Below are 17,316 nucleotides of genomic sequence, written 5' to 3'. Positions count from 1 at the left end.
TTGCCCATGGGCTGTGCTGTATCATGAGGCCTTATGCACGTTCATGGAATGGTCACTGGGCGAAAGGTGCCCATAGCAGGGGGGGAAACTACTCTACCTGGGTGATTTCCTCTTTGTGGGTACACCAAACACAGAGCAATGCAGCGTAATGGTGGAGGAATTCAGATTTCTGACAGAGCAGATCGGGGTACTACTGGCGCATGATAAGACCGAGGACCCCGCGACATGCCTGACATTCCTAGGGTTAGAGCTAAATTCAAAAGAGGAAGTACTCAGACTAGAAAATAACAGACCTGAGGAAGAGAGCCTAATAGTCAAGGTAAAGGCAACACTGAAAGAACTACAGCAATTACTAGGGAAGCTTAACTTCCAGTGGTCATTTCGGTTGGGTGCACATTTGTCGCCATTTGGCATAGCTGCTAAGGGCATCACACAGAAACACCACAGTGTCAGACTGACCGTAGGTGCCAAGAGAGACTTCCAGCAATGGCATAACATCCTGAGGAAGTGTAACAGGACGCTGGTATGGCAGGAACCCTGGGTGATGACAGAGCGGCTGAACTGGTACATTGATGCAGCAGTTAGTGAGGGCTTTGGTGTTATTCTGGGCACAGCATGGTGCACAGCGAAGTTGCCCAAGAATTGCACGGAGCAGGCCTGATGAGAAATGCGGCATCGCCAGAGTTATTCCCCATAGTACTGGCTCTTTCCCTGTGACAAGAGCACCTGGCATACAGGCAGGTGACAATGTGGTCGGATAACCACGCAGTGGTGCATGCAATAAACCTAGGGGCGGGACAGGGGATGCTGCCCAAAAGTGTCAGGGCTGCTCCAGCACATGGTAGGCTGCCAGCTGGAGAATAATATAGTTATCAATGTAGGCATGTATCTGGATGTGACAACTCCATTGCTGATGCTCTCTCGCGCTTTCAGTGGGAGGGGTTTCACCAATTGGTGCTGTGGGCAAATGGACACCACTACCAGACGACCTGTGGAACGCGGTGGAGTTGACCTAGTAGTACTCATTGACAGCGCCCTGGCACCCAAAATACTTATCGCAAGTGTTTGGAGTACCGCTTTAATGCCTCTTGGTTTAATGCGCTCTAATAAATTCTTATTACAAATTAGTTGGCAAGGGCGACAGGGAGGACCCAAAACCTACGCCAGTGACAAGGTGAGGGAATTCATACAGTGGTCCTTCATGCAGGGCAGGCCCAGAGCTTGGGTGCAATCTCACCATAGCAGCATAGCCTGCAACTCAAAACTGTACCGGGGGGTGGACTCAAAAACACATTTTATTGCCACACAGCGATGAAGAGTTGGGGCCGCATACAGCCAAGAACTACCAGTTAACTTCACGAGGCTGAAGGCAATCCTACATGCTGTACAGTGCATATGTAGGTACATAAAGGAGACGCACTTGTTCAGGTCATGGGCAAAAGGAATCAACATGTACTGTTAGTTCATATGTGCCCAACAATAATGCTGCGTTTGTCATACACAACAATAAATTCTATAAAATTAAATTAACTCACAAATACCATGTATCCTTGTACTCAACCCTAAGTGCATTTATGTTTCTTATAATCCATTCAAGGGTATTTCAATAGTAGAAAATGATAAAAATACATTTATACATTCCAGAACAAACATAATGGATGTTTACCAACAAGTTCACATATAGTCAGAAAGAACATAGACACATTCTATGGTCATTCCTTGCCTATCCTGACCACAACTTTAGAGAATAATAGATGGTGTTTATAAATGTCCTTTAAAAAGTACATAATCCACCTGGAGGTAGCAAGGGAAATAAACAAATGAGCTTCTTTTTGTGCCAAGTTACTCACTTCCCCAACATAGAAAATTACGAAAGTTCCTCTTTTTTTGGCTCCTCCAAAAGAATAGTTGGGCGATGGTTTTCTGTCTTTTTTTTTTTTTTAGAATTGTAGGCCTCATCAGGACAGCTGACCAGTTGATTGGCAGAGTGCCATTTTTATAAATCTTCCTGTACTATTTTTTATAAAGCACTTCAGATGCTCTCACAATAATTTTCTAAGTAGTGCTAGCCCAGTCACCAGAGCAGAATTATATTAGTGCATCACATAAGTTAAAATCATAGCGACGGGGGAGGAGCCTAGCGCTTGACCAAGATGGCCGCGTGAGCTTAGAGCTCCCGAGACCCTCGCGCCCTCCGTCGACTATCCTGTCTCTAATCCTGATGGTATGCATGGCACCGTGTTGCTGAGTTGTCAGGGAGGCGATTGATGCTACCCACGGTCGGATCGCCCATCGGGAACCGGACTTACGACTGGCGGAAGATTGCGGCCTAACTCCCGGGGATGCCAGGGGCTAGAGTTGGCAGGATGCCCGACTCCTAGTTGATCAACAACGGCCTGGCGAGGTGTGAACTGTCGGACGGAGGTCCTCGCTCTTTCACTTTCGGTTTCGTTCCCTTTGTCTGCCCGGACACTGTAGAGCTCTGGGTGGCTTTATTACCCCAAGGACGCTCGGCGGGCTACTCTGGCAGCACAAGGCAGACCTGCTCACTCCTTATTCCTCTCTCTGAGAGGGAACAGTCTTAACTGCATTGGACTGCCTGGAGTCCATTATGTCGGGCAAAGCAGAAGGGGATCGGCTGAAGACTAAGTCCACCAGGCGGGGAACGTATTCCCAAGTCAACAGTATGGACCGCTACGCCCTCCTGAAAGCATCGCCGAGTGGATCGAGCCAGGCGCCGGATGCCCAGAAGGAGGACTCGCCTGGGACACCGGAGCTCTCCCTACAGGATGTCATGGGCGCGCTCGACGGGATGCAGTCCTCGATGGGGAGACAGTTCGAGGCCCTGGCGCATAAGGTGGATGCCATCCTGGTAGATGTCAATCTGATCCGCTCGGACCTGGGCAAGACGAACGAACGCGTTAAGAACCTGGACCACAAGACCACGGGCCTCACTGATGATGTAGCGGATCTGCAGACCGAGGTTCGGAAGTTGAGGGCCGAGAGTGACCTCGCCGCCCGCCGGCTGGAGGACTTCGAGAGCCGGGCCAGGCGCAACAACGTGCGCGTCATCGGGGTCCCGGAGTCCTCGGATGAGGCTTCGGCGGACCTGCTGGTGGAGGATTTGGTCCTCAATCATCTGAAGCCTAAGGGCCTTGGAAAGTTTTTTGCGGTGGAAAGGGCCTATAGGGTGCCGGGCGGGCGGCCCAAGGCGGGTGCCCCGCCGCGGCCGATTGTCGCCCGGCTCTTTCATTTTCGAGATCGGGACGCTATCCTGCAAGCTTCGAGGGTGACGGGCCCAGTCCCCTTCCAGAATGCGTCGGTGAATTTTTATCCAGATTTCACCCAGCAGGTGCAGAGACAGAGACAGAGCTTCCTGGGGGTGAAGCGGAGACTTCGGGAACTGGATCTGAAGTATGCCATGCTTTTCCCTGCCAGACTACGGGTGGTGCATGAAGATCGGACATTCTTTTTTGACTCTCCTGTTATGGCCGACGAATGGCTGGACGCTTTGCCCCGGCGACGGACGGGGGACGACACAGCCGAGCATGGAGACAGTGGCCGGGATGGACAGGGCTGATATCCCAGAGCCGGCCTGACTTGATTTGACCATCCTTGAAGATTTGAACAGAGTGCAGTAACTGTGGAGGGTTGCGGGAGGGCGAGGGGTGCTCTTTTCCTCCCTTAGGGTACTTTTAGTAGATTTTTTGTTTTTGTAGGGCGACAGGCACACTGCAAGTTGGGGGGGCTTTGTAAGCTGCAGCAGGGATGCAGGGTGGGGGGAGTTTTGGGGATTTTGAGTTTGTTGTTGGGGGGTTTATTTCTGCAAGGCATGATGATTATCCTCAGGGCTGTTCCATGGTGGCTCCTCGGGTGTGGGGTGGGCCTCTTTCCGTTTGAGGATGGGGGGTAGAGGCTTAAGTGTTATAAGCTGGAATGTTAATGGTTTGGGGGATCGCATCAAGAGGGGGATTGTTTTGCAATTTTTGAAACGCTCAATGCCAGATGTTGTCCTGCTGCAGGAAACGCATCTCATAGGTAATACGTGCTATGCCCTGAATAGGAAGGGGTATAAATTCATTGCACACTCGGGATTCTCTTCTGGGTCCAGGGGAGTGGGCATCATCGTTAGAGCATCGTTGCCTTTTGAGGTGGACTCCACCATTGTTGACGATAGGGGGAGGTTTGTGGCGGTGGCGGGGCGGTGGGAAGGAAGGACTTTGGTTTTGGTTTCGGTTTATGTCCCGCCGGCCCTGCAGGCCTCCACATTTGCTGAACTGGGCAGGGCTTTGCTGACTCTCCCGGGGGGAATGCTGGTAGTGGGAGGGGATTTCAACGCTGTGGGCTCCGGACTGTTGGATAGATACCCGCCCAGGGACACAGGGGGGGCTCAGAAATGGCTTCCAGACTTCCTGGATACGTTTGGTCTGATAGACTGCTGGAGGCTCCGGCACCCCACACAGAGTCAATACACGTTTCACTCCGGGGCGCATGGTAGCCTCTCCAGGATTGATTACCTGCTCACTCTGGCCGCACATGCCTCGTTGATATCCGAGGCGAGGCACATGGCACGCGGTATCTCTGACCATTCGCCAGTGTGGATCCGGCTGGATCTAGGTCAGGAGGGAGGAGGGAGGGTGGCCCCCATCAACCCATGGTATTTCCGAGACCCCAAGATGCGCAGCGCTCTGGTAAAGAAGGTAGATAACTACTTTAAGGACAATCTGGGAACCGTGGACTCGGCGGTGTCGCTGTGGGAAGCTTTTAAGACCGTCCTTCGGGGGGAAGCCCTCTCCCTGGTGGTGGCTGCCAAGAATCGGAGGGATGGCGAGGTGCGGCAAGTGGAGGAGGAGATCGCGGCCCTTGAGGGGGCTATGGAGGAGGAGGTTACAGAGTCCTCACTGCATGAGCTTTGCTTGAAGCAGGCGGAGTATAGGGACCTGGTGACGAACGCCGCTAAGACCCTCAGTAGGGAACAACAGGGCCGCCTGTATGACGTTGGTGATAAGGCAGGGAAACTCCTGGCGTGGTTGGACAGGAAAGAACGGGTCAATAGAGTGGTGCCAGAGTTGACGGGAGAGTGGGGAGAGGCGATTGTGGAACCTGAGGGGATTGTGAAGTGTTTCGCGGAGTATTTTCGTAGGGTTTATTCCTCGGTGTCGGACAGGCCGCCCGAGGACTCGTCTGATCTCCTCCGTGATATCGAGTTGCCCTGCCTCTCTGACATAGATAGGGACGATTTGGATGGTGACATAACGGTTGACGAGGTGGCGGGGGCGATTCGCGCTTTAAACTCGGGTAAGGCCTCTGGACCGAATGGACTGCCGATCGACCTGTACAAACTGTTCCCGGATAGGGTCGCCCCTCACCTGCGCGCCATGTTTTTGGAGGCGCGGGGGGATGGGATCCTTCCGTTGGATCAGCGGCTGGCGTCGATCGTGGTCATACATAAAGAGGGTAAACCCCGAGATAGGTGCGCCTCCTATCGGCCCATTTCACTCCTCAACGCTGAGCCGAAAATTCTGGCCAAACTCCTGGCTACCCGTTTGATTAGGGTACTTGGCGATTTGGTCCACCCGGATCAATCTGGCTTCATCCCGCACCGAAACACAGCATTAAACCTTAGGCGTCTTCATGGCGTCATCGCCAGGGCGGGCACGCTGCGTGAACCGGCTATTGTGGCATCTCTTGATGCCACGATGGCCTTTGACACGGTGGAGTGGGCATACTTATGGGCCGTTCTGGCCAAGTTTGGTTTCGGTCGCGGTTTTGTGAGTTGGGTTCGGTTGCTGTACGAGGGGCCACTAGCGAATGTTGTGGTGAATGGTCGGGCATCTACTCCGTTTCAGCTTGGTAGGGGTACTCGGCAGGGTTGCCCCCTGTCGCCTCTGTTGTTCGCCCTCGCCCTTGAACCGTTGGCTGCGTGGATACGTTGGCACCCGGATATACGGGGCCTTCGGTGGTCGCCTGATCACGAGGACCGTATTTCGCTTTATGCCGATGATATCCTGCTGTATCTTGCCTCACCTAAGAAGTCACTTATAGTGGTCTGTGACGTACTCGCATCGTTCGGTAGGAACTCGGGGCTTGTGATTAATTGGGGCAAATCGTACTTGTACGTTCTTAGTGGCGAGGTCCCACCGATCCCTAGAACATGTTCGATACAGGTTGCCCAGCAGGGCTTCGTGTATTTGGGGATTTTTATATCCATGGATCCTGCTGTGCGCTATGAGAGGAATCTGCTCCCCCCCTTGGCACGCTTGAGGCGAGATGTTGAAGGTTGGCGGAGGCTGCCGCTCTCCCTTGTTGGGCGTGCGGCCTTGTTCAAAATGATGTCTCTTCCCCGCTTCCTCTACGCCCTCCAGAACACCTTGGACTGGGTACCGGCCAAATACTTTCGGGAGTTCGAAGGCCTCCAACGGACGTTGCTGTGGGAGGGGCGGCCGCGAATAGCTATTTCAAAGTTGACGCTCCCATGGTACGATGGGGGCATTGCGCTCCCAGACATCCGACGGTACTATTGGGCCACGCAGCTGAGCGCGATCAACCATGGGTTTTATGGCCCTGCCCTCAGCCCTGGGTATGCCATGGATAGGTGGCTGCTGCGTGGCGGCAACTACTACAGGGCGTTGTATTCGCGGTCCTTAGACTCGTCCCTCACGGGGCCCACAGGTGTGGCGGTGCGTGTATGGAAGATGGCGACTGACTCGTTGGGCTGGAAGGATAGGCTCACCCTCGCTACCCCATTGTTTGAATCGGAAAGATTGGGAAGACTCTGGCATACGAAGGGCTTTGATAAGTGGGACCTGATAGGTATATCCAAGGTGGGAGATGTGCTGCATAAGGGGAGGGTGAAGTCCTTCGAGGAGTTGCAGACTGAGTATGAGCTAGGGCCCTCAGAGTACTTCAGGTATATCCAGCTGCGTCACGCCCTCCGATCAGTCCTCGTGGAGGGTGAGAAGGTGCCGGAGTCCTCTCCCCTTGAGGACCGAGTCCTTGATGGTCATATGCCCGAGAGCACGATCTCGCTCATATATAAGAAGTTGATTAATGTCCGGGCAGACATGCTTTTGGGGCTGAAAGAACAGTGGACTAGGGATGGCCTTGAGTTGGATAATGAGGACTGGCAGTCAGCGGTTTCTTCTCCTAAGGAGGTTGCGATCCCGTCGCGTCTGAGGCTGGTGCAGCTTAAAATACTGCACCGGGTGTATGTGACGGGGCCATGGCTGGTCCACATGGGATTCTCGGAGGACGGCCTGTGCAGAAGGGGATGTGGTATGGTGGGTACTTTCCTGCACATCATTTGGGAATGTTGTGTCATTGTGGAGTTCTGGAGGAGAGTCCATGCAGTTATGGGGGAGGTGACGGGCACTGCGGTACAGCCGGAGGCGCGGTGTTGCCTCCTGAACGTCTGGGGGCCCACTGACCTCGATGAGGCGCAGACCCAATGGGTGACTCTGGGTAACATGGTTGCTAAAAGGGACATCGCGCGATTGTGGGGCTCCTCGGGACCCCCTACCCTGACCGCGTGGAAGGAGAACATGGACTGGAGCATGTTTAGGGAGAAGACGGTCTACTGCTCTAGAGGACGCCCCCGGAAGTGGCATGCCATCTGGGGGCGGTGGAACCAATACAGGGGGGGAATATGTCTTGCCCCGGATCTGGAACCTCCCGAGGAACAGCTTTCCCCCTGACCTACTTTCCAGCACAGTTGGGTTCTAGGAACCGTTTTGGGCCTCTGCTGTCCCCCTTCTTCCTCCGTACACAGTCTTGTAACTAGTAGATGAGTGGGGTCCGGCCTCCCCTGGGGGCTTTCGCCATGGGCTTTCAATGTCCTTGCCTTGCTGGGGTTTGTTGTGAGTTTTTTCTGTATTTACTTAAAATTGGACCTTTGCATTACTCTTTGAACTGTATTGGGGACACATCACTGTATCCAACTCCCAATGCTGCCGAACCTCCGGGCTGTCGGCTGAATAGCTGTGTCCTGAATTTGAAATAAAGGTTTTCAAAAAAAAAAAAAAAAATCATAGCGACTTGTGTGACCTGTTGGGTTCAGGAGAACAATCCATGTTCTCTTAACGCTGGCGGGAACCAGCAAAACACCTACCTAATATCGCTGCAGTGCTGACGGTCTGCATACAGGGTGAGCGCGCTGGTTTCACCATCAAGAGCAAACCCAGGGACGGCTTGAGTCCACATGAAGGATCTACACATGGGGGATACTCACTTTGTGTTGCATCTGTGGAGATAAAAAACTGACCAGAAGGGGCAAAAAAACGCACCTGGATTGTCTCGCAACAAGTGATCACTTCCTGGTATGCTGAACCCGCAGCTACCTGCAAGTCCGGACAAGTTGCGCCCCCCCAACTCATACACAACGATAGTAGCTATCTCGGCAGGTTCCAATTCACCACAGTATTGTACCAGGCTTTAGCGAAGGCAGGCCACCCACCAGCATGCTTTGGGTCATATTTATTCTGCATCGGGGCAGTCATGACTGCGGCAACACGCTGCATGGTGGAAGACTGAATCAAACACATAGGAAGGTGGAAATCCAAGGCTGTCACTGTGATAACACAGAGCTACTCTCTTGTCGCAGGGAACTGAGCTGGAAACCAAACGCCAGAGATAGTGGGCCACTCATACATCACAAGGGCGCAATGGTGGACTGGTGCAAGGAAGCTGTATGGCAGCATATGGCTCCACAACACCAAGGTAATATGAATGGGCTAACCAGCCATGAAGTGGAACCGGCTCCTCCCTATGGTGTGGGATGCTCAATGAGTGCATTGTAACCCCACTGCAGTAAACATTCACCTGGGAGCAACGATCTTGAAGCAATGGGGCAAGAAACCCTGTTGGAGGCCATCCAGGCAGATCGGACAACCATACCCGGCCTATTGCGACCGGACAATATAATATGGTTGGAGGTGATAGCACGATATGAGTGGGGGCAACTGAGTCAAGGGGCAGTAGAAAAATCCAGAAGCTGAAAATCGGAATGAGCAAGTTCTGTAAAGACATTGGATTGGAATTTGTGAGGCATGGCCTCTTCAACCCGAGGTTGCCTGGTTATTATGCAGACGACAAGGTTTACCAGTCTAATTTAGGAATCAACATGTTCCTCCTGAACATTGTGGGGGCATTGGAGCTTCTGGGTTTTTCATAATCTAAGGGGAAGCTGTCGGAGGTAGATAACCCACTGCCAGCGAGGCGGGGATCTATAAGGATTTATGAATAAATATATTCACACAAGGACATAAAAAGACAACTGCCCGAACAAGGTCATTGTGATGCCTCACAGTAGGGACACTTGAGGGCAAACAAAAGGCTAAAAAATGGTCAGGGCAGGGTGGACACATAACTTGCAGCCCACGCATGGCCACAGTGCCACACATGCCAGACATTCGGAAGCAAGGGAAGCCTCACAGCCACAACCTGCTGTACCAAATAATTGACAGAATGAAGCTGTCATGGCAGTTTATAAAAGTGATTTATGGCAAACAATAAAAATACATTGTGACTGTAAAGGAAATGCATTGCAAATTATGTTTATTAATGTGCACAAAGATAAAGATGTCTACTACATGATCAATTAGGAACAGAATGCAGTACATTGAAGTGCAAGATATGCAAAGAGCTGTGTATGTTAATGACTGATGCCAGTGTGAAAACATATGTACCAGCTTATAATGTTAATAAACTAAGGCCGTTCTCACACCACAAAGGTCTTGGTGTCCATGATTGATGGGAGAGAGTGCATGGCAGGACAGCCCGTTGGAAGCTCGCGCAGCTGGGGGGCAGGGGGGTGTAGACGTGTTGGAAATATGAAGAATTAGAACATTGGAACGTTGGCAGCTCCATTGAAGACAATGGAGCGCTCCGGGCTAATACTGGCTGGTATAAGCCCGGAGCTCCAACATTCCAATGATTGTCTTTGTTCACAGCTCTAGCTGTGAACAAAGACTTCAGGGAGCCTGAGGGGATTTCAATCCCCTCGCGCTCCCTGAAGGACTTTGTTTTGGTAGAACATTCTGCCCTCTAGTGGCAGAATGTTCTAATAGCCTTATAGCCCTTCGTAGCAGGGCTATACCGCTGTTAATGTCCCGCTGCTGTTGTTAAAGTCCCTCGCCTTCGGCTCGGGCCTTTAACGCTGCAGCGGGCCATTAACAGCCGGTATAGCCCGCTACAGCGGGCTATAAGGCTATAGTATTGCCCAGTATGTCTGAATAAACACTGCTGTGTATGGCCCATTCACTGAATAGGAGATTTTTACAGTTAATGCATGTAATGAAGACATAAAAGATATAAACGAACAGACCCTCTTCGGCATTTGCACGGCTCAGAGAACAGGAACATGATACACTCCTAGGACAAGATTTAAACCCAGTTTGCTCAAACTGAAATTATACGGCTGTGGCGTCACAGGCGTGTTTATAACAAAAAAAGCACTTATGAGCACAGGAACTAGTACAACAGGAGCATCCTTTCACATCCTCTTATGGCCCTTTGTGGACCGGTCGGAAACGTACACCTCCCTATTAGTAAGAGAGTATAGAGGGCAGAGTCCTTTCTGTTTGTAACAACTGTATATGAATATTTCCTATATAGTCCTGTTATTCCAATTTGAGATATTTTGGAGCCAATTAAAAAGGACATGTAAGATAATCAATGTAGTTAAGTACTTTAGAGCTACTACTTTACTTAATCCAAACTGCTATGGTGAATAGGCCCCTTAGTTTAATTTTATTTTTTGTTTTTTTGTTTCGCTTTGCTTTGTAAACAGATCATGAAACAGCTCATATCCAATACAGTATTTTCCCACCAAAACCACAAAATCAGTCAAGCGTATCGCTATCACTCTGCTGATGTGTGTGCTTTCTGGTTCGTTTTTTCTTTACTGTTTATTAAACACAAAAGATTCGCTATAGAATTTCCCTATTAGACGTCATGGGTACTTGCTGAACCCGTATTTCTACCCTTTCAAGATGATGAAGCATGTTTCCTAATGTTTGCACTGATCTTAAGATTTGGGTTTTTTTTGAAGCAGAAGATATTCTCCAACTTAAAGCCCATTAGTAGAAACGCTTACAAGCAATATTGATTTGCCACTCATCTAAGGCAGCGAGAGTAGTCCAACATCCTCCAGCACCCAAAATAGTCTGAACCACAAAACGCAAAAATAATTATGATCTATACATCTCCACATTGTGAATGGAACAGTCTGACTCCCAAGACTGTTTGCCTGCCTGGGGGACTTAAACCACAAAGAGCAGCAGGAACCAATAAAAAAGAATACACATTCACAGAATTACATTATAGTACTATCAAAAGGAAAGCCTCATCTAGTGTGGGGCAGTGGAAAAATTGAAAAACTATTATGGGGTAAAGAGTTTGTTCTTATAGCAGATCATAAGCTCCTAGTTTATATTATAAATGGGAAAAAATCTGGAAAGGCTTTGTCGCGATTGGTGAGGTTAATTTCCAGATTGCAGAAGTTTAATTTTGAGATAAAACCTATTGCAGGTGGCAAGAATTTGACAACTGATTCTTTATCTAGGTTGCCTCGGAGTGTTGTTAGTGGAAAAAATGAAGTAGATCAACATGAATGTGTTGTTGCAGCTGTAGGTGCAGTTGGTAATTGTGGTGGTCCCATTTCAGAATTAGAAAGGTTGAAAATGAGTGAGGAGGACAGTCAATTTCTACTCATTATCCTGGCTATTGTAAATGGGTGGCCACCTAGTGGGGGTTTGGAATCAAAATTACAAAGTTTTGCTCAAGTGTCAGGTGAGTTGGGTATTGAAAATGGAATATTATTGACACATGATTTATTTGTACCCACTCTTGGTCTCAGACAAAGGTCAATTAATGTAGCTCATCAGGGTCATCTTGGTGTAACTGCTACCAAAAAGATCCTCAAACAACACTATTGGTGGCCAGGAATGGATTCCGCTGTTGAAAGGTTTTTGATTCCTGCGAAGTATTAATGTCTGAAAATTATGTACAATTTGTTGCTACCAAAATGTAAATTTTGTTTAAATTGTGTGGCATTGTTACTGAGAGAGCACCACTATATTGTCTCATGGCTAATGGTCAGGCTGAGAATATATTTTTGAAAGAAGTTATTCGATCTGCCTTTTCTAACAATACAATGTTGAGGAATTTTTGAAGGAAAAACTCTGGAGTTGTCATATCACTCATTATTCAGCTACTGGATTTTCTCTGCACTATTTGAGAGGAAGAGGATCTCGTACTTTTGTAACTCTGGAAGTCTGTAAATCTAATATGCTGAGAATTGAATTTGTGATGGTTGTGGAGAAGGCTTGGAGTAATTTATCTTCTAGGCAGGTTAACTGTAAAATCTATAAAGACAAAGGGCCTAATTTAGATCTTGCCGGTGGGCAATACTCTGTCACAAATGTGATGGAGATCCCATCTGCTGTAGTACAATACCATGATATCCTATGAAGATTGTAAAACGGAGGACGGAATAGTATTCTATCCACCGATATAGAAGGCCCAAAGTAAATAGGACCAAGCCTAAAAATGTTAAAGAATGTGATTGGGTGCTTATATCTAAACCTGATTTCATTCATAAAGTTGAATCCAAATACCTGAACCCAATTGAAGTGGTTAATGTTACTGGCAGTAATGTGTTGTTGCACAAAAAAGGATGGTGGAATCAACAGTTATTTCGTTGTTCTGAAACCAGGTCATGAAACAAATATTGCAAGAACAGAGAAAATTAAGTGAAGAAGATGATGAGATTGGTTTTGACGATTGTGCCTTGAATGCAAAGCCTGCTGTATGTAATGAGAACAGTGTATTCTCTGAACAATATCATGCTGAACAAAATCAGGCTGATGATAGTAGTTCAGAAGAAGCAGTACTGGTTCAACCTCTAATTGATGAAGCAGATGCTGATGAAGTTGTGCAAAATGGTGTTAAAACTTTTAATACTTTTGAGTCCACAGCAGATCCAAGTGAAGTTGTGTTATAATGCAATTCAAATAGAGTTGTCAAAACTTAGCATTTTTGTTTTGTGTTTTATTTATTTATTGTTTATATTCATGAATTTTCATTTTGGTAAAATGTTGTATAGCATTTATGCAAAAGTTGTATAGTTCTTGGTAGAATTAGAATGTTGGATCATGGAATGTGGTCTGAGAAAATCGTGAGTGCTGGATGGGAGCAGGAGAGGGAAGTCACGCTGTTTATCTGTCTGCCACTCGTGGGCTTTCACAGATGTAAATAAAGTGAAGGATTTTACTACAGCCATCTGCCTGTATTACTCCCTACGTCTCAACACACTGCCTTCAAATCTATCAATGGCACTTCATTTAAAAACAGATATTCAAGAATGGAGCTGAATTTTGCTTGACGTACCCCAGGTTTCTCAATTATTTGGTATTACTAGAAGTTACTTTAATGCAGAATGCACATCATTTTCTAATGTGACCTCACAATAGCTTTATAACAATGAGCCGTTTGCTATGATAAATATCTAAAGACATTTCATGTAGCTGTTCATAAATTCCTCTCACTTTGCATTGCTGTGCATCTCAAGAAGGCGTGCTTCAAAAAAGACAAATTATCGGTTGCATACTAATTTTTCTTTTTCTTTTATGACTTTCTTATGTTTTTTAGGCTACGAGGCTCCTACCAACATCTCCACTGGGGTTTCATTTCAGAAGCCTTGATAGACTTCACAGGAGGTGCACACAATCAATTCAGCCTACAAAATCCTGCCCCTGATCTCAGAGATATTGTTATTGCAGCTGCAAAATCTGGAGCTTTGGTCGGATGCACAACTCCTGGAGATGTGAGTGCAAGCTGAAAGAGAATAGAGAACAGACAAATTAGAAGTAACAAAAAGACTACCAGGAAAAACTAATTTGCTTATTTCTCACAGCATTGTCTCTTGTAAAACTTAATCAGCACTATTCTAATTAATTCATGCATTTATCTCTATTGGTTTCAGTGTCTGGGTTTCCTAGCTCTTCTCTTTCTTGTTAACATTGAATTAAAGCCTAACATTTCTGTTGGTTCTACGCTGCCTTTTTTTTAGTTCAGTTTGAGCATTTTCTCTTTCCCTCTCTCTCTTTTACACACACTCTCTTGCTTCATATACTTCTATCCATGCATGATTTTCTGTCCTTCAGAGATTTGCTTCTTTTTTTGCAGAAGTGTGCTATGTCTGTTCTGTGACTCAGCACTTCAGCCTGTAGCATGACTTTTAACAATGGTTCATCTATGCTTAACGGTATAAGTCTTAGTGGAAGCACGAGGGAGATTGCCAGACAGAGTCGACCTTTTCCAGGGTAGTGTCTTGGGTGGAAATACATTTGGCGCCCTCGCTGCTGGTGAATAAAATGAGGCAGAGGAGAGCCCCTTTTATGTTTAGAGGTCAGCCCCTGGCTGATCACATCAGAGCAGTGACTGGTCTCTGAACACATCTCTGCACCACCCCCACTTGCCTGAATCATGCACAGATTAGCATCTCACGCTGGTGCCAAGTTGTTTGTTGGAGGGGAGTTAAAAGTGTGTGGCAGCAGGGGTGAGAGGAGATGGGAGTGCAAAAAAAGCAGGCTGATTGTGTGTTAACAGCTGTGCGTGTAACACTGGAGACAGGTGACAGGGACTCGGCTGTCTGCTTGACCTTAATGCAGACAGCTCCTTGTGCCCCTCTGAAAACTGACGCCTTGGGCTAGCTTGCCCATGCCAAAAGCCTGTTGTAAGCCATGCAGTATTGATCAGATAGCTGTCTTGTTGGAGTTTTCCAGGTCATGCCATATTTACTATGTGTGAAACATAGCAGTGGAATGTGATTTGCTACTTCCAATTTAACAATGGAAATTCTCCAGCCATTCTACTGTTCAGTTTGACCAGTGGAAACATCATCCAACATGATGAGGAGTAAAGATGACTCCAATCTGAGTGAAATGAAATGCACAAGTTAAAAAACACATTTATCGGAAATACGTTTCCAAAGCAGTGAACCCAAAAGCCTTCACAATGATGACAGAGTGGATAGTATTTCAACCACAAAGGTTTATTTTCCATGTATTTAGTCACTGAACAAATTTGAAATGGTTTGGAAAGGATTTTAATACAGCCATAATATTCAAGTGCTCAAGTACTCTAAATGTAAGTATTAGAAAGTACAGGATATTAACGAACAATATGTAAAGAATGCATAACATCCAAATTATGTGTTCCATAAAGAAACCCACACAGTCTAGACAAAAGAATAAAGTGGGTTGGGGATTTATAAAGAGAAATGGAGGAAGGGGTCGGCATCATGTGGACCTCAGTAGATGTTCAGAAGAAACAAATGACTGTCTAGCTTAAAGCTTTCCACTCAGGGGAAAACCCAACAACTAGTTCTGCTCTCTTCTAAGCCAGGGTAAAATCTTCCCTGCACTCACTATGGAACACTACTTAAAAGCACAATTGAAGGTCCCAGAACATCAGTCTCTCTCTCCTACAGTCCAAGACCAATCCCATGGTGACAGTTGCTGAGGGCAGGTAGACTCCCCAAATTTCCACGCTCAAATAATTGGGCACACATCTGTTTGTCCTTGAGAGTTGCTTCTTCCTGGTACACCGGGTACAGGAGGCTCCTTTTATCATCATCTCTGCATGTCTGGTGCCAGCTTTCCCCTCCCAGGCCTCACTATCAGTCTAATACATAACAATAAACCTTTCTTTAGCTAACAAGGAACTCGAAAACACATCTGCAGAGGAAAGAGAAACTGCACACACGCAACCTTTAAACTGTGAAATACTCTTCTCAATAGCTAAAGTAATGACCTACTACAATTTCTTGTTAAAACAAAGAACTGAATACTGAATGTTAAACACACATTTAAATATATAAATCACATGTAAATGTATATAAATAAAATATATAATGTGGAGCCTAAAATTATGCCCCTCCACATGTCTCGAGGGCTTTAAATCTATGGTCTCAAATATATAAAAAAATGTTTAAGCTTTATTTGTTAGAAATTCTCCAGACTGTCCTAATGAATTGGAACAGTAGCATTTGCTAGTCAACTTTCTCAGCCAAAAAATGCTTGTCCAAATGCCACATTATCGGGATTCTTTGTCTGAGGATTATTCCCATAGTACGTGGTGGGGTACAAAGTAGTTTAAGTACATATGGCCTCTGACAATAGTATTCAGTGTCAGCACATGTATTCCACCCTCCCACAAATTACAAGAGCTCCTAGCATCTAAACACTATGCAAGAGAAGCCAAGACACTTGGCTCAGGCAGGAGCCACATCACCCGTTCCGATGGGATCTACTGCTCTTTGCTCCAGTTCACCTGAGAACAGCAAATATAGTATTGTAGAGGGTATACATTCCTCATTCTTGGCAATTGGGAATCAATCCAGTATATGATAAGGGGTATTCTGCTGCTTCAGACCTATTTCCCATCTGTATGTGCTGACCGAAATGTATGACAACCTCCTACTTAGCAGAGCCGAAATCAGTTTCAAGGAAAACAAAGTATTCTTCTTGAGGACTGGATAGGACTCTCCATGTGCTATAGATTTGGTAATGCAATGGAAATGCTTGAACAATGTAAAAGTCATGCCAGCATTAAAGACTATCGGCCAGATATAGAGTTTGGTAGACTGGGTTCCTGACCACAAATGTGATGGTGTACCCCGCCCACTAAAACTGAGTCAAGTGACTCATCAGCTTTCCATCGACAGAGTCCATGTTCGCTTTGTCAGCAAAATGCTTTCACTGCTGCTCTGATGGAATATGAGCCTTTGGAAGAAGGTATTACACCAGCCACCCTATTTAGAGTGGGCAGTGTGATGTCCTTTTTTTTTTCCCTCACACTCAGGTAAAATCTTTCAGTGGGTTTAATTAAAAAGACAAATAATTATCCCCACAGCCAGATAAAAAAAAAAATCCCTGGTTCTGGGGGTTATTAGTTATTTTAATTTTCAATAACAAACCCCTAGTTTTGGAACGTGTGTTTGAAAAACAAAAACATTTTGTTAAAGCAGCCAGCCTTGACAGGGACTGCTAATACAATGGTTCCTATCAAGGTACAGAGATCACTGCTCGGCCGGTGGTGGACTCTAAATCAGGTAGACAGTGGTATGTCAGAAAAGCAGATGTAATGTTCTCCACCACAATGAAAGCTTGCACTCTGTCCATCAAACTTTAAATCTGCCCTCAATCATGCTGGAGTCCTCAATTGTATAAAGCATTTATTAGTGTACACCATTGACGTCATTGATCACGGTGAATTCTAAAGTCTTCCAAAAGTTATTAAATGTCTACATTGACA

At 46.9% G+C, this 17,316-nt stretch overlaps 1 protein-coding gene across 1 annotated transcript in view; it reads left to right on the top strand.

Annotated features, from left to right (window-relative positions):
- The window catches only part of CAPN13 (calpain 13), a 582,342-nt gene that overhangs the window by 306,608 nt on the left and 258,418 nt on the right, over window positions 1-17,316 (top strand). Inside the window, exon 6 of the mRNA XM_085609938.1 lies at window positions 13,648-13,822. Within this exon, the coding sequence (XP_085466064.1) occupies window positions 13,648-13,822 (175 nt within the window). The remainder of the gene's footprint in view (window positions 1-13,647; window positions 13,823-17,316) is intronic.

The sequence above is a fragment of the Triturus cristatus genome, chromosome 6 (genome assembly GCF_964204655.1).
Source record: "Triturus cristatus chromosome 6, aTriCri1.1, whole genome shotgun sequence".
NCBI classification, from domain to species: Eukaryota; Metazoa; Chordata; class Amphibia; order Caudata; family Salamandridae; genus Triturus; species Triturus cristatus.
The sequence above is the reverse complement of the archived record's forward strand: the minus strand, read 5'-3'. Positions and strand labels throughout refer to the sequence as shown.